Consider the following 18,375-nt stretch of genomic DNA (forward strand, 5'->3'; position numbering starts at 1 on the left):
CCTGGCCCGCCAAAAGCCTGCTCGGCCTTAGCACCGGAACATTATCTGGGAGGGAGCTGGCAGAAAAGGTTTCTGACACACTCCTCAGAGCACCAACAGCACCTGGAAAAAGATTTCAAAGACTCTGGCTGGCTGGGAAGCCCGTGTGTGAGGCCCATCTCGGAGCGCAGCTCCACCCACGCTCGGTCCTGCGCGCATTTCGGGCCGGGTGGTGCAGAGGGCAGGTGCGTGAGCGGGAGGCGCAGACGGCGACAGGCGGCCTCTGCTCCTGCTGCCCAGGTCAGGACGCTGTCACTAGATGTGTTTCTGAAGGCCAGTGAATGGCTGTAGTAGACAGATTTTGAAGCTGCAATACAGTTCATTACGCTCTTTTTTTTAAACATTTGAAGATTTTCATAAACATTTTCTAAATGAACAAAATGTATGATGTCCAAATGAACTCTTAAGGTACAGAAATGATACTTATACTTCAGCATTTGGGCTTCTATAAGAACTTTGTTTGAATTCTTTATTTTAACATGGATTATCTTAATCATCCCAGGCTCCTGATTTTATTTCCCAGTTGCTAAAAGGTCTCAGTGACAATATAACTCATAAAAATATACTGAAAGGTACAAGAGTTGCTGTAAAGGGGCAGTGAAGGCACCATGGGATTCTGACCGGAGAGTCACCGAGCCCGATGTGAAGGGGGCGACCCTGCCGGGCAGGCCATACTTCTGACTGAGCCGCCAAGGCAGCCTCAGACGCACACAGGAAACGGCCACAAAACCAGACTCTAGGGGCCAAGGAAGTGCTCCTCCACTTGGTTCCCTAGCCTCATGTTTCATGAAGAACTTTCATTTAAAAATGAAGGGTTCCCTTAAAGTAATACTTGAAACTTACACTAATTCATCAAGCAAGAGTCGACTCTACAGGTAACGTAAGTCACAGGATAATGTATTGGGATAATTTTGCTCTTTTTTACAATCAAAAGGCCTGATGTGGCCAGAAAGGGAGGGGTAGGGATGACAAGTGTACACTTCAGACTTTCATCACCAATGAAAAAATAAAGCATTTCTATAGACCTCAAACTGTCATTAATGCATTTAGATTTTGAAGAAAGAATCAAAATGTAAAATGCCTCTACAATAATACAATGTTAATAGAAACTGGCTGTGTACTAAGGTCATTTTAGTAAGCTACCATTGTTTAAATATAGGAAAAGTAATTTCTTGGTCCAAATTAGTGAAACCTTAAAAAAGATTGTCTTTAGAGAACGTCGAGGACACTGCTTTTCCAGACACGTTCTGATATTCAAAATCGGCACTGTCACAGAGCTGCAGACTAACCCTTTAAAATCACGTCCTTCTTAAAAAGCGGTCAGGCTCCCATTTCTCCGGGAGATATTTTCACCAGGGTGCTGTTCAGCGCCACAAGGTAAGCTTTCTTCGTTGTTATTAAGGACTTCATACATATTAGAGAGATTGCCATTCGCTGCTTTTTCATCTTTGCGAAAAGATATGGGCAGACTTGCTAGACTAAAGCTGACGTCTTTAAAGGCATGCAACAAGAATATCCCCACAATGATGGTGAAGAAGCCACTCAGCGTTCCGATGACATCGTCTGTGGGCATGTCCTGCCACTCCTTAAAGAGAATGGCCGAGCAGGTTAAAACCGAGGTGGTGAAGAACACATAGTAGATGGGCGTCACGATGGACGTGTTGAATATGTCCAGCGCCCGGTTCAGGTAGTTGATCTGAGTACTCACGCAGACCACCAGGCTCAGCAGCAGGACCCAGGCCAGCGGGTGCTGCAGCACAGGCCTGCCCGCCACCAGCTCCTTGATGGCGATGCCCAGGCCCTTCACGCAGGAGACTGAGAAGGCACCAATCACGGAGCAGATGGTAATGTACACCAGGATGTTGGTCTGCCCGTGGCGAGGCCCCACCACGAAGATGAGGATCAAGGACACGATGACCACGAGTGTTGCAAAGACCACAAAGCCTGGAGGAAAGGAGTTACCTCCATCAAACATTTGGTGAGATGTTTGTCAACATAGATGATCCAAGCAAAAAAATACAGTGATCTAGACAAGGAGTACAAAAAGTACGCCCCACAATAAAAATTACTTCACATTTCCTGCCACAGAAATCATGGAGCAAGCCTACAATCTCAGCCCTTAGCAGCCTGAGGAGGAGGACTGCTATGAATTTAAAGCCAGCCTGGACTACACAGTTAAAAAGACCAGCCTGAAATAGCTATATGGGGAAACCTTATCTGAAAAAAACAAAACAAAGGAAAGAAATCCTAAGGAGACTAAGACAGTAAGATCCCAGTTTATGGCCAGTCTGGACAACTTAGCAAGCACCCATCTAAAAGTACAAAGGGCTAGGAATACAGCTCAGTGGTAAGGCACAGCCTAGCACAAGGCCCTGTTTCTGACTCCCACTACCCTAAAATAAATAAATAAAATACAAATGTAAGACTAAAAAAAAAAAACAGGCCAGACAATAGCAAGGCTCCCAAAAGACGGAAGATAAAGGCAAAATTGTAAAAATGAGAGGAAAACGATATAAAATAAATGGGCTGGAGATGTAGCTCAGTGGCAGACTACTTGCCCAGTATGCACAAAGCCCTCGGTTCAAGCCCTAGCAGCAAACAAAAAAGGCAAAAAGAAAACCTAGTTCTGGATGCTCAACTGATACAGAGTCGGGCTGCGCGCAGCGGTCCACCCATAGCCCCAGCAGTCTGGGAGTCCAAGGCAGGAGAACTGTAACTCTGAGCCACGCCTGGGCGCCTTGGTGACTGACCACTTGTGCGGATGGTGGTGCTGGGGCTGCCACGCAGGGCAGAGGCCCTGCTTTCAATCCCCAGTACCACCAAAAATAAAGAAAGCAAGAAAGAAAAGCAAAGAAAAAAATCAGTAAGAGAAAACAAAAGAATATCGAGAAAGGCAATTCAATTCAGTTCCCCAGATTAAGACATCAATTTTCAAATTAAAGATACTGAGTAAGTATCTGGTACAACAGAGAAAGTGGACCCACATGTAGGCACGTCAGTGGGAAAGGCTAGATGCCAGACACTAAAAAAAGGCCCCAAACGCTTCCAAAGTCACAACATGGGTCACAGGTATCAGATCAAAGAATCAGCTGCTGATCTGATTTCTTAATAGCAACACAAAATAAAGAAACGATGGCAGTCACAGTAGGAAAGTGAGCACAATACGGCTAAGGTGAGAACAAAAATTATGTAATGACAAAGAAACAAGCAAGCGCAGCAGACGCAGTAGTTAAGACGCAGCAGATAATGACTACAACCAAGGAAGCAGCGGCAACATGACACACGCATTATGCAGAGCACAAGGCTTAAAGAACAAAAGAAGCAAGGAGCTGGAGAGAGGCCCACAGCAACGCTTTATTTTCCATAACAGGCTCTGTACAACGGTCCCTGTGTTCACGTAAGGTTCTGATTAAAGTAAAACACAGCTGAGCATGGTGGCACTCACCTATAATCCCAGCACTCAGGAAGCAGAGGCAGGAAAATTATCTCAAATTTGAGGCCGGCCTGAACTATACAGCAAGACTCCATCTCAAAAAGTACAGTTTTCTTACCTGGATCACCTAACTTGTGTGACATTTCATTCAAGGTCTCTATCTCCTCCTCTTTTGGAGCGTGGATGACCATCACTGTAGATCCTAGAATACTCAGCAAACACCCAATTTTCCCATGAAGATTGAGTCTTTCATTGAGAAAGTATGAAGAAAGAATGGCACTAAAATGGAAAAGAAAGAGGACTGAGAACTTTATAAGCAGCTGCTGCCTCCACTTACGAGCATCAGCACTCACAGTTTATATTACTAAACCCACACTAACCACTGTGATTATGAAGATTCTAACTTTCTGGCAAAATAAAATGTACATTAGACAATAAAATGAGTCACCTGCTTCATCAGGTACCAACCCTATATATTTACCATCTTTCCTTCCAAGAAACTTACAATATGTCCTACTTACTTATGTCCTAATTAGAAATCTATATCCAAACCAATGCCTAAAAATTGTTCAGCCTTTCCCTATAAGTGGATGCAACCCATTTCATGCCCATTTAATGTAATTATACAATTTGCCTCTTAATTATCCTGTTATTTACAAGTACTGAGTTCAGAACAGAAGAAACTAGATGCTGTGAGGGCATTTAATTATTGATTTCCCTAAGTTATGAGCTCAGTGCAGTGGACTCTCGGCTTGAACTCAGTCCCCAAGCATACTGTGACTCAAGTTTGTCCTCAGAGCCTTCCCAGTCTCTCTCCTTACACAAGTGGGTCTCAGTGCTCCTAGGGACGGTGGCCTGGGGTTTCTCGGTGAGGCCCAAACAGGAAGGGTGCTATAATGTTCCTTCCAGAACTTTCTGAGGGTTACATCTGTGTCTGAGACCATCTGGAAGCACAGCGGCTGGCATCTGGGTTACAACTCAAGACTTTGGTCGTAAGTTGAATCTCAAATTCCACTCATTACTCAAGTTGTTAGACCGGTCACAACTCGAGGGTCCACTGTAACACCTGTTTTAGTAACAGCTTTATCTAAGCCAAGAAAAAAATACAGAATCAATTTGTATTTAAAATGAGGGAATAATAAAGATCATGATCTTATTTTGTATGTACTTCCTTGAAAAAAAGCATTGACTACATAGTCAATAGCCTTTCAGAACAGTGGCCCAAATGGATCTCCAAATGGGCTTGTTGTTTAAATACTGAAGACGACCGAACTGAATGCTGCTGTAAGCGACCTCCCCGGGCAGGCAGGGCCACGCAACCCTCACCAAAATGTGCACAGACGGACGACAGAAGATGAGAAAGGGCAACTGGAGTCTCCAAACATCAGAGCCACCCATAAGCCAAAGAACACCCTCCCCACTGATCAGCAGCTTGCCTGCGCGGAACACAGCGCTAAGTGTAAACAAAGGTCCCGAAGGCTGCTGAGACACAACTACACTCACGCGTTAACCACACTGAGGCTGCTTTCCGTAGCAAAACACTCCCGACTGCTCCTGCACACAAGTGTGTCCTTACCTTACGAGGACGCTGAGCGCTCCCAGCGGGGTCACCAGCGTGGCTGGGGCAAAGGCATACGCAGCGAAGTTGGCCACCTCTCCAGCTCCCACTGCGAGATGCACAACAGAATCTCAGGAAGTGTTTGATTCTGGAAATGTCTGCATGTATGCAACTTACATATCAAGTTCTGTATTTTCTCCTATTAATAAGGATCACAGTTCTGTGAATTATCAGCATTGAGTATCCAAAAGTCTATCGGAATCAACACAAACATAATCTTAATTGAAAACACTGAATTTATGTTTACTTGATGGTGTTTTCTTCAAAAAATTAAGTAGATATTTATATCCTACACACATACACAAATCAATTAAAAGAAGCCAAAACTGATACAAAGGTATCAGTAAGTCTTTTCCAGTGGCCCTCCTTTTCAAGATGTGTTAATGTGTGTGATATGTAATAATTACATTTGTTTAGGGAACTGATAGTTTGTATGACATCTATCACTGGCTCTTTTCAAATAAACTCAACTTACAAGGTATAAGTAGGATCACAAACTGTGGGGAGGAGAAAAACAACTCTCAAATTTACATTTTAGTGAGGAAAGATCAAATACATATGTCAAATAGTTTAAAGTGCCATTAAGAAAGCTTTAGCCAGAGGAGGGAAAGCACGCTGAGGGGGGAGGCGCCCTTCTGCAAAGCGAGTGTCAGAGGAAATGTGAGGGGTGGAGGTGAACCCCACTGGCACCAGGGTGGCTCCCACTGGAGCAGCCAGGCGGCAGCAGCCAGGAGGCCGTGGGAGCCATGGCCACAGCTCAGAGACGCAGGTGCCGCTTTTACCCAAACAGTAAGACTGCCTCAAAAAGGGAGGGACCAACCCTGCAGGTCTACTAGCTTGTTCGTTTTCTCTTATTAAGGCAATTCTTTATGCTTTAGGTAGGAACCTTTTCTTCATTAACACATACCAATTATTTTTTCAGACGTAATAAACTCAAGATCAAAATAAGGTTTGGGGGATTTCTGTATTTTTCTTTTACAATGCTGAGGACATAAATTCTTTTCTGAGACAAATTCCCACTATGTTCCCCAGGCTAGCCTCAAACTCACTATGCTGTGCAGGCTGGCCGTGAAATCATAATCCTTCTGCCCCAGCTTCCCAAGCATACAGTGCTATACCCAGCTCGGGATCATCAATTCTTTCTCCTCCCCCTTGGGTGTTTTATTGTTGAGACAGGGTCTCACCATGTAGCTGAGGCTGGCCTTCAACTCTCTATGTAGTCCAGGCTGGGCACAAACTCTGCCTCAGCCTCCTGAGTGCTGGGATCACAGGTATGTATCACCACGGCCTGGGATCATAAATTCTTAATTTCAATGTCACATCTTAAAATATTTCCTTCTGCAGTTAGTGTTTTCTACAACTATTTTTAAAATATTTTTCTGCACTTTTTACTAACTAAATTCTCTACGTTCCTCCCTTTCACATTTAGACTTACGGACCGTCTGACGCTGACTATATCTATAACTATTTTTAAATTATTTTTCTGCATTTTTTACTTGCTAAATTCTCTAGGTTCTTGCCTTTTACATTTAGGCTTTCGGACTGTCTGAATCTGACTTTATGTGCAGAGCGTAACTAACTTTCTTCTTTTCCCTATGGGATATTCCAACACCACTGAAGAGTTTTTTTTTTTTCTTCTTTTGTCTTTTTGAGACAGAGTCTTGCTAGGCAGTTTGGGCTGGTCTCAAACTCACTCTGTAGCCTGGGCTGGTCCCAAACTTGCAACCATCTTCCTGCCTCATCTCCCGAGTGCTGGGATTACAGGCGTGTGCCACCACGCCCAGGTGAAAAGAGTTTCTTAATGCGTTTGTGGGTCCGTTTCATCATTCTTCGTGCTATTCTTCATTTCTCTATCTCGGCAAAGAGGCAGACTAGTTTAGTCAGTGTAGTTCTGAGTAAGTCTGAGCCTACATAGCAGGGTCTTTCACCTCTGTGCATTTTGGACTTACGAATTTTTTTATAAAAGTCAGTTTTATTACCTACCATAAAACAATCTAGCTTTGAATGGGTGACACTGATGTGTAAGGTAGTATGAAACATATGTCAACTTTATAATACATTATACGATCATTCCACTAAAATACAACTGTTCATGACAGAAAAGCCATTGTAAGTAAGTAATTTAAGCTACCTAATAGTACAAAGGGTTTCTAACAAATCCCAAGACAATCACAGTGACACTGCAACAGAGACACCTTGCAGGCTTGCCTTGGAGCTGGGAATAAGCAAATGAACCCTATTCTTTACACAGTGTTTTATCAGGGTCTGGCCAGCACGACCAGACAAGGGTGGAAGGCGCAGGCGTGGGAAGGTATGCAAACTGTTAGCCAGATCACAGACTTGTGGGTATAAAAACTCCAGAGAATACACAGATGAACTACACACAAAGATTTGGCAGTGTTATTGAATACAAAATCAACATGCTAAGCCTAGCCGTAAATTAGTAAGTTAAAAAATGAAATCTTCAAATAATACCACCTGCATACAATTTTAAAATTACAAATAGTTAATTATAAACAAGAAAACATGAGGAAGATACCCATTTAAAAAACTAAAAGGCCAGGTGTAGTAGTGCATTCCCGTAAACCCAACACTCAGGAGGCCACGGCAGGAGGGTCACTATGAGTCTGAGGTGAGGCCAATGTGAACTACACGTATTGTGAGACCCTGTCTCAAAAAAGTGAAATTTGTTAACATGATAAACGACAAGATCAGCTCCCTAAATCTGCGCTAACTGTGCATTCCTAGAATAAATCTCACTTGCTCACAATGTATTTTATTTGGGTTATTTCCTCATATATATTCATTGGTAAGACTAGACTGCAAAAGCCATGTGTGGTGGCACAGTTCCTACAGAGGTGAGGCTCGTCTCAGCCTCCCGAGTAGCCGGGATTACAGAGTAAGTGTGCACCACCACACCCAGCTCCGTGTCACCTTCTGATGCACACGGAACCTGCTCTGTGACACACAGTGCTCTGCCCCCTCAAACTCTCCGCCCTGGCTCCTGGGAGCCCAGGCTCTCAGACTCCTCCTGGGACCCTGGCTGCGCTTCGCTGCCTCTTTCTGAACTCTAAAGGGATCTGGCTCTGTGTGGTCTCATCCTGGCTGCTTATTCCACCCGCTCTCATTTCTTACATGATCTTACCCAGGCTTGTGACTTTAAATACGAACAGTGATTCACTAACTGGTCTCTCCAGCCTGCACCACGTGGCAGATTCCAGACCTAATGATCAGATTCTTTGTGGCTCTGCTTGGACAGTTCGTAGGAGCATCACCCTCTAACAGATGCACACCCAACCTGATACCCTCCTTCCCCCCGTAGGTCCTGCCTGCAGTTTTATCAGCCGGTTAACAGCCTTCAGTTCCTGGTCCAACGTTTCCAGGTCTTCCTTGGCCCTTCTCTTTCACTCCCTATCCTCTCATCAGTGAGCACATCTCCTCAGCTCCACCTTGAAAACACATTAGCACTCTTCACCACTTTGTGGTCCATGCTTTCCCCGCTTACCCAATTACTCTAACAGCTCCATAACTGCTTCTGCCTCCAGTGTGCACCTCAACACAGCAGAGCCCGTGAAAGCCTGCATCAGACCATGGCACTGTGCTCAGCCAAGCTTCCAGCAGCTTCCCATGTAACATAAAGTTAAAACCCTTGCTGCCTCCTACAGAGCCTTCGCGGCTTCTCTGAACTCAAGTCCTGCTCCCCCGCCTCGCTCTTACTGCTTTCATTTCCTCTTTAATGTTTTCTGAAGTCTCAGTATTCTAATGTCACAGGAAAAAACCACCTAAAATTGGCAGTTTTAAATGACTGTGCGGGGATGGAGAGGGGCCTGGGGATGAGGGGGACAGGACAGAACGGGGAGGGGGGGAGTAAAAGGATCAAGATGCTATTTGTACACACACCAGCGACCATCATAGCTGTGTTCATTATGTACAGCAAAGAGACGCCAATGTTTTTGAAAGGGAAAGAATGCCAGTAACTTCACTCTCACAGTGTCTGTGGGTCAAGACTTTGGAAGTCAGGGTCCGTCACCCGTGAGAGAGCTGCAGCCATCAGAAGCTGGGCTGGCAGGGGGTGGTCACCCCGTAGGACTCCTCCGGCCCCCATGCCTCTGGTGATTCGGTCTCGGAAGGCACACACCCTCATTCCCCAGGTCTCCTGTTGCCACTCTGGGCCAGCAACAACTCGGAGGGACCGCACTATGCTCTGAAACGCAGGAGGCAGGAACCACGGTGGGGCCACCTGTCACACGCTAACCACTGAGACACAGTCCCTTCCACTGGCTTCACAGTCATCATCCTCTTGTTTCAAATGTTGTTCTACCCGCATATTCATACGGACAGATTCCTCGTGTCCCTGATATCTTTTACTCAGGTACTGTAAGTCTTCAACTTACGAGTTCTGCTCAAGGAGAACATTCGTGAGTCAGATTTGTCCATGCCCTGGAAAGGGAGTCCAATACAGTACCCCTATGGAAGTTCACAACTTCAGTGTTCCAAAGTCAGGGATTTACCACACTATCTTAAGTAAGCAAGACTTGCCTATTTAAAATGTTAAACCCACCTAGCCTTCATTTTAGATTTTCTGTCCCACCCTTACTCCTTCAGCTTAGCATTTCCTCCCACGCACACATGCACACAATAACCTGTTTGCCATCTGCCTCCCACCTACAATGTACGTTTCAAATGGGCAGGGATTTTGTAGGTCTTTTTCCCTCCCGGCCCTAGAACACCACCAAGTCCACGGGCCGATCAATATGGGCTGGGATGCGGCTCAGTGGCACAGGTCCTGGCGAGCGTACACAAGGCCTTGGGGTCAATACTCCAGCAGCAACAGCACCACCACCAAAATAAAGGACATCAACACACATCTGCTGAACAGTCAAGATTCAGTATTCAAGAACAACTTTTTCCACAAGCCTTTTTAAAGTAATCATCAAAATAGCATAGACAGTCTTATCAAATATACAGAGGGAAGAACTGAAAAAATCACGTTTTTCTTTGAGCCTTCATTTTTAAAATTACCTTTTTCAGTATTTAAAAGAGCAAGACATATTATGGTAGCCATTTTGGATTTACTATTGGCTTGTTTTGAATTTCTTTATTGCTTTCATTGTTTTGTTTTTATGTTTCTATTCCATGTCTGAAGGTATCTGTAGCTATTTTGAAGTTATGGTAACTATTGTTGATTTCATAAGGTTTTGAAGTCCTATATCACTTATACTGGTTTATTTCTATTGGTTTATTCTCTTTTATTTTCCTTGGTTTTATCCTCTTTAAAATTAAAAAAAAAATTACCTGTTTCTTCTTTTCATTTTGTGTTGTACTGGGAAGTCAAACTCTGGTTCTTGCACATGCTAGGCAAACACCGTATCACTATACTACAACACAAGGCCCAGAATTAACTTTTTTGCGGGGGTGGGTCCCAGGAATTGAATTCAGGACTTCATGCTTGCCAGGCAGGCGCTGTGCTACTGAGCCAAATCCCCGGTCCAAAATTAACTTCTTAAGCAAAGCTGAATTTTTAAAAAATGCACAACTATATCAAACATAGCTTTACCAGGTGGGTGAAACAAAGTCTTGTCATCCAAATCAAGCTATTAAACTGCTGAGTTACTTTCTCAGGTTTAAAGATATTTTCAGTTTTACTCATTAAAACAAGAGTTCCCAGTAGTTTAAAACCTACTAGTATTGCAAGCTACAACATCATCTGCAAATACTTTAACACACAGCTCTAATAGTCTCTTGGAATGTTCTCCATACATACTTGACAGCAGTCCAGCCCACCACAACCATTCTTTAAGATACGCATGGCCACCTTGACCTGTGGATAAAGAAACGTTTCACTTCTTTGGAAGATCAGGCTCATGTTAATTACAACCACTATTAGCAATGACAAATCTTAAAATATTTAACATGTTGACTTATAAATAAAGATATCTACATGATTCTATAATGCAATTTCTTAGATATTACTTTTATGATTGCCTTAGAAAAGGGATGTGAGGGGGGCTGGGGATTTAGCTCAGCGGCATAAGCGCCTGCCTTACAAGCAGGCAGTCGTGAGTTCGATCCCCAGTACCGATAAAAAGGAAAAAGACAAAAAAAAAAAAAAAAAGAAAAGGGGATGTGAGGACCATGAGTGTTAACAATGTATTATATTCTTGAGAAACAGAACTCGATCCTTATATTTAGCTTTTATTTCCTCCTTTTAGTTTATGAACTCAAGTTCAATGTAAAGAAAATGAACCAATAAAAAGTAGCCCAAGCTCTCCAGAAGACTGAGACAGGAAGATCAAAAGTCTGAGCCTGGCCGGGCTACACAGTGACTTAGCAAGACTCTTTCTCCACATACAAATAAAAGAGCTGGGGATACAGCTCATTGTGAAGGCCCCTGGCTTCAATACCTGTACGCAAAAAATAAAAAACTTTTAAACAGTAGCAGCAAATGAGTCAGTGTGCCCAGGTAAGCCTGGGTGTGCACAGCCCTTGACACAGAGACTGCAGCCCCAGCAAGGCAGAGAGGTGCTCAGCTCAGCCTCGGGAGCTGCCAGCACACTGGGCTTCGTCTTCTGTGGCTTGCCTTAAAGTGGCCGCGTGAATAAAGTCAGAAGACAGTCTACACCTGAAGCACTGTCCAAAAGAAAACAACTAAGTGAATGAATCCTTCACAAGCACAGGCTGTAAGGACAAGGAGGAAGGACTCAGGGTCAATAATGAAGAATTGGCAAACACAAGTCTTTACTCTGGGCCCGGGATTTAGCTCAATGGCATAAGCCCCTGCCTGGCAAGCCCAAGGTCCCAAGTTTCATCCCCAGTACCAACAAAACAAAACAAAACACAAAAAACTTCCTCCTCTGTCCAGTAAATGCCAACAGTGTCTGCTGTCGTGTGTTTTAACGCCGGTGAATCAGGTCTGAGCACAGAGATGGCAGAGAAGAGAGAAAGCAATCATGTGTACTGCCACGTGGGCCTACTCGTGAGGTTCCCATCAGGCCGAGGACGAGGCAGAGGCGGGAGAACGGAATCACCCCGTCACACTGAAAGCTTCAGTAAGACTGCGGTTCTCTTCAGCAACCCTCTGTGCACAGGAGAAACTGAAAGACACATCTGGATGCTAATGTGGCACTGCTAGCTGCTCCCACTTTGGTTGTAACATGAGGACTGAGCCGTAACTCCTGACACCTTTTTATCCTTCTCAATATAGATTATGTGTCTATAAACATTTATAACACTTGCATCGTCCAAAGGTTCCAGTGCACTCCCAAGAAGCACACAGGCGGCCTTCCTTCAAGGACCCAAGCACGGAGCTCACACGGACGTCCTTTCAGAGCACAGAAGGCAAGCACACCTACCTGCTCTCATGGAGCCCTTCCGGGCAAGGCGCAGAAGGCCCTTCTTCTTCAGAATGAAACTCCCTCCAATGAAAATGCTGGAGGTCATAGCCAGCCCCAAACCAATGTAAAAGTCATACTTTCCACGCCCCGGGCTCATTTCGTTTGTTACGTAAGAAGTTCCTGGGGATCACACTGATGATCACAGAACACAGCAACTGCTGGCATCTACAGAGAGTTTGATGTCATCTTCGAATCTAGAAACACAAAATAAAATAATATTTTTATAGAATGACTGTCACAGCTTAGATGCAATTCAAAATTTTACTTCATTTCTCTTTTAAAAGGAAAAATATTACTGTGACTGACGATAAGGTTTTTTCCCTTGAGACAGATTCTTGCTATTGCAGGGGGTGGGAAAGTGCGAGCCCCAAACCCAGCAGAGTGTAGGCTGCGAGAGGAGGGAGCTTCAGGGGTGGTCAGGACTGGGGATCCTGCCAGCAGAGGCCGTCAACCTGCTGATGGACAGCTGACGGGAGGCGCGGGCTAGACAGCCAGGAGAGCAGCCACGGCCTTGGCGGGTGGGTATAGCCCAACAGAGCAGTAACTGAACAAGCCAGGCAGCAGGGATACAAATTCTAGATACAAATGTGAAGGCGACCAGCAGGAAGCATTCCAGGGTGGCACAGCACAGACAACCACCGCACACAACCACATTAGGAACTGCTCCGGAAAAGGGAGTTACATTAGCAGCAAATGACCCATATAAATCTCACCCACATCAATTAGTTGCAGAATGCTGAGATGGCTAAAAGCAGAATTTGGACAGGAACACAGACCTTTGTGGTTTCAAAATTTGGTTTTCGAAGTGTAAAGAAAAAGGAAGGGTCAGGGATTGAGCTCAGAGGCATAAGCACCTGCCTTGAAAGCGTGCGCTCATGCGTTCAACCCCTGGTACCAAAAAAACAGAAAAGAAAGAAAAAAGAAGTAAAAGCAGCTGCATGATGCTGAAGGTTGGGCCCTCAATGTGATGACACTGTTTATAACTTTTTCTTCCTGGTGAACATGATGGTTTAACAATGTGCTGCGTCCTGTTGCCTCTAACCCAATTTATGACAACTGTGCCCCAAGTACTGGAGAATTAAGGATCTGTCATGCAAGCAAGTAGGGGGGTCTCGCGCAAATGAAATATTTTTACTTTGTGACAACGTTCAGCCAGATGACCTAGAAGCTGGTGTGGTGTGAACCAGAAACAAACCACATCTTTTCACCAAGTGAGCATGGTGGAGTGCTACTGTTCCCAGACTCCTCCACCCTGCAAAGCTGCAACAAAACCATTAACAGTAAAAATGCAGCAGCAGGGGCTGGGGATTTAGCTCAGTGGCATAAGGCCTGCCTTGCAAGCAGGCAGTCGTGAGTTCGATCCCCGGTACCAATAAAAAGGAAAAAGACAAAAAAAAAAAAAAATGCAGCAGCAGAGACCTTCAGAGCAGGGAGTCAGTGAGCCATGGCTTTTAGGGATCCCACAGATCAAAAAGATACTTAAGGCAATAACTCAAAGAAAAAACAACCCCGTTTTTACAGATATTTTGGCAATATGTTACTGTTCTAGAGAGATCAAGATCCAACAGACTTAAAACAGCTCTGTCCCCTCAGGGTCAAATGGAAAAGGAAGACTCATCAAAAAAGAATCACACTATACCAGGGATTTAGCTCAGTGGTACAAGTGCCTGTCGGGCAAGCATGAGGTCATGAGTTCAATCCCCAGGACCAAAAAAAAAAAAAAGAAAAGAAAAGAATCACAGTTGTCTCATACAGCAGAGTGCAGTAGAACCCCACCATCCCTCACCAGTGTCCATCTCAAGGGGACTGTGACTTCACGCTTCATCATTCTGCAAGCTGGTCACAGCCCTGTGCCCCACCTCATGCTCATGCTCACTCAGTACAAATCCAGAGTTGCTTTGTTTTTTTGGTGCCAGGAATTGAACTCACAACCTGATAGTTGCCATGCAGGTGCTGTGCTGCTGACCTGTATCCCTGGCCTAAGTCACTTTTCAACTTTTACCCAAATCCTCTGCATATGGTTTTTAAAAGTATAACTTGTACAACCTAAATCTTTTAGCATGTTCATGATTATTTTGGTAGCATCTATACAGATGCAGCATTCCATACCTAATAAAAAACAAAACACAAAGCTATTTCTGTTTATGAAACTGCTTGTTCACAAAAACATAAAACTAGCAATAACTGAAGGAGAGATGCAGTCCTTTTATACAATGGAGTACTACTCAGCTGTAAAGAAGGATAAACTGGAGACTTTTATAGGTAAATGCATGCAACTCAGGCCCATACTCATATGAAATAAATCAGACTTGCATGTGTAAACATATTGTCTCCCCAGTGTGAGAAGCTTAAAGAAATTTTATATATAATATAAATATATAAAATGGTTATACTACCAGTCTCTCTTATTTCATTGATAAGAAAGGTTTGTGCTAATATTACTTGGATAAGTAAATGAAGGTATCTTGTACTTTGAGTAACTAAGTTAAAGATAACAATATAAAATGGACTACCACTGTTACCCTCTAATTATCTTGTTTTGAAATTTTGTTTCATTAAAAAAAATTTTTACCCAAGCATGGTGGCACATGCCTACAGTCCCAGCACTCAGGAGGCTGGGGCAGGAGGATTGTTATGAGTTCGAGACCAGCCTGGGCTACAAAGTGAGCTCAAGGCCAGTCTGAATTGCATAGTGAGATCCTGTCTCAAAAAGACAAAAACAAATAAATAAAGTCTTAGATATGAATAGAATTCATAAGCATTTTCACTTAGGTGGTCTCATACAACTGCCTGCTTGATTTCTAGAAATCTAATTAAAGCTCAAATTGAAGGGACTGGGGATTTAGTTCAGCGGCATAAGCGCTTGCCTTGCAAGTATGTGGTCGTGAGTTCGATCCCTGGTACCGATAAAAACGAAAAAGAAAAAAAAAAAAAGCCCAAATTCAATACATCCAAACCTAAATTCTTCATCTTTTCTCCCAAACTTCCTTCTCCTTCAGTCTCATCATCCTTGATCCTGTTACCTTCATATCCAATTCATCCGGAAGAATCCATCTTAAGTGAAAGGTTTACACTTTATACTGCTGAGCTGGCAACAAGTGGGGTCCAGCTAATTCCTGACATGCTCTCAAGGCATGTTTCTTCTTGACTCAGTTCAAAGTACTTGATTGCTTTTTAACTGTGCTAATCTCTTCAGGTAACATACGTCCTTTGGCCCCAACTTTACACCTGGTTTTTTTTCCAACCCACCTTTTCCAGATATTTCAGCTCTGCTTTTTTGCATCCAGTTTTCACTTACAGATCTGGCAAAAAGTAGTCAGCAGCACTCATAACACTGCCTAAACATTGGGCTGCTTTGAAATTTCGACTACCAGATCAATTGCTCTATCACCCTCAAACTCAGCCTCCTCAGGACATGAACAAAATATAGACCAATTTTTTTTCTGATGAGAGAGTATAATGTGTATGACTGTTCATACAAATCTTCAAGAATCCTTGCTCCTGTCTGAAACCTCAGGAGCACAGCATTAACTCCCTACATTCTTATTAACATTCTGGTCTAGCACTCTGGCTAGAAGCAGCCATTGGGCTTTGCTTAAAGTATCCCAGTGTTCCTCTGACTCATGTCCTCAAATATTTCCAAACTCAGCCACAAGTTCAAAAGGCTTCTGAGAAGCACAGCACCAAGTATACTTGTTATAGGCAGCTGAGACAGAATATCATAGGCAGTCAGATGTGGCTAGGCCAGTGCACAAGACTAGATACCTTGCAATTATGAGGGGGAAACAAACACTTAAACACTCCCTACTGTGGGCCAGACCTCAAAACAAAGACAAAGGATGAAACAAATGTAGCCACATCCTAAGGATAACATCAGGGATTGACATTCTATTGGGTATCATGTTGAGACCTTTGATCACCTTGAGGAAGCCAAGAGCTACTAACCCAAACCCTACAGGCAAAGGCCCTGTTAAGCAGCCCCTGGCCCAGAGAGGACTGGTGGGATCTGCTTGGGCTGAGCCACGCCCCTGGTTGGGACCCAATAGCCAAGGATGAAACGGTCAGGATCCTGTGACAACCACCACAGCACAGCCTAAGTTGCCGAAGGCACTCGCCAGTTGACTGATTTAGAGAAAAGTGGTTAGCCCACAGTCCCTGCATGCACCTCAGATAACAGCAAACTGGAGAGGGCAGCAAAACCCCAGTCAGCACACTTGGGAAAAACCATAAGCAATACGGAGAGGGCCTGAAACCTCCATCGTACACCTGTCTGAAGAGATCAGAAACATGACTAGAGACACTCCTGCCGCTGACCCTGGGAAAATAAGCCCAGGAGAGGTAAATACAGAAGAGAACCAGGGCAGCAATCATGCAACATTAGCCAAACATCAGCGGACATAAAGAAATGCCTTTGTGACCTCACAGATGAACTTAAGGCTGATATTCTAATCTAAGTGAGGCAAGATAGAAAAAGATTAAAGAAATGCTAAGCCCCTCCCAAGAAAACACAGATGGAAGTATGGAGGAACCCAGAAAAGGAAGAGAAACCTTTGGTGAAGAATATAAACAAAATCTAGAATACATGAAATAGATCCAAAGGGATTACCAGGAAATTAACTCCATTGAAAGCTGGCAAAATGCCTTGACAGAAACTAAAGTTAGCCCTTTAAAATTTGAAGATAGATTTGCAATGTGTGATCATGAAAGAAAAGATCTCTTAAAAATAATGAGGAACCAGGAAGTAACAATACAAAGGCTAGAAGACGACAAGAGGATCTATAACTTAAGAATAAAAAACGTGAGCAAAAAAGCAGGAGTAACCACAAATGAATTACAAAGACTATTCACCGAAATAATTAAGGAAACTTCCCAAGCCTAGGAAAAGGAAAGGATATCCAGATAAATGAGGCACACAGAACTCCAACCAACTACAACCAAAACAGATCTACACCCAGACATGTAATAATCAAGATCCCAGAAATCCACAAGAATAGAATATTAAAAGCAGTCAGAGAAAAGAAGCAGATTAAGCTGGCCGTGGTGGCTCATGCCTGTAATCCCAGCACTGGGAGGCTGAGGCAGGAGAATTGTTGTGAGTTCGAGACCAGCCTGGGCTACAAAGTGAGCTCAAGGGTAGCCTGAACTGCACAGTGAGAGCCTGTCTCAAAAAAAAGCAGATCACCTACAAAGGAAAACTCATCAAAATAAAGACAGACTTATCAACACAAACTCTCAAATCGAGAAGAGCCCAGGGAGAAATAGTCCAAGCCCTGAAAGAAAATAACCTCCAACCCAGATTGATGTGCCCTGCAAAACTCTCTCTCAAAATTAATGGAGAAATTAGATGTTTCCAAGACAAGGAGGAAATGTGGGAGTTCATGGGCACCAAACCAACCCTACAAAAAATACTGACTTTCCAGAGAGAGACAGGAAAAAATATCAGGATTCCAGCAAATATCAGGATTCTATTGAGGCAGAGAAGCCTCAATAACAGGGCAGACAGTGGAATGAAGGAGTAAAATGAATAACAGCAGAGATGAGGCAGAGATGGTAAACTATTACCTTTAATATAGATATCCTTGATACACTAACAAAAAAGAAACACAGGCAGAGTAGATTAGGAGGCAGGATCCATTGAGAAGCTCTGAATAGGAGATACACTCAACTTGAAAGAGGGTTAATAAACTGAAAGTCAAAGATCAGAAAATGATGCTGTATGTGACAGGGAACCAGAGAGAAATAGGGACAACTCATCCAGCAGCCGCAGATAGGTTGGAAAGTTATGACACTTTTGTGCAGTGCAGAACTACACAGCTGGAAGGAAGGAAAGCCTTGTGGCTTTAGTAGGTAAAGGAGTACAGCTCAAGATCAAGCTCAGGGGTAAAAAGGTT

The 18,375-nt window shown here is 43.7% G+C and overlaps 1 protein-coding gene across 7 annotated transcripts in view; it reads right to left on the reverse strand.

Annotated features, from left to right (window-relative positions):
* Positions 1 to 915: 915 nt before the first annotated feature.
* Positions 916 to 18,375, reverse strand: part of Nipa2 (NIPA magnesium transporter 2) — a 39,050-nt gene continuing 21,590 nt past the window's right edge. For 4 of the 7 annotated variants that reach the window (XM_063249804.1, XM_063249803.1, XM_063249805.1 and 1 more), the window contains 5 exons: positions 12,443 to 12,678; positions 10,774 to 10,911; positions 5,049 to 5,139; positions 3,591 to 3,751; positions 916 to 1,983 (listed from right to left, as the gene is read on the reverse strand). In XM_063249804.1, the coding sequence (XP_063105874.1) occupies positions 1,349 to 1,983; positions 3,591 to 3,751; positions 5,049 to 5,139; positions 10,774 to 10,911; positions 12,443 to 12,581 (1,164 nt within the window). In that variant the 5' untranslated portion in view covers positions 12,582 to 12,678 and the 3' untranslated portion in view covers positions 916 to 1,348. Of the gene's footprint in view, positions 1,984 to 3,590; positions 3,752 to 5,048; positions 5,140 to 6,784; positions 6,941 to 10,773; positions 10,912 to 12,442; positions 12,679 to 18,375 lie in introns of those variants that run through there. The other 3 variants (XM_063249807.1, XM_063249809.1, XM_063249810.1) reach the window with 3 other exon arrangements.

The sequence above is a fragment of the Cavia porcellus genome, unplaced genomic scaffold (genome assembly GCF_034190915.1).
Source record: "Cavia porcellus strain 051 isolate PalLab524CR breed Dunkin Hartley unplaced genomic scaffold, mCavPor4.1 scaffold_6, whole genome shotgun sequence".
NCBI classification, from domain to species: Eukaryota; Metazoa; Chordata; class Mammalia; order Rodentia; family Caviidae; genus Cavia; species Cavia porcellus.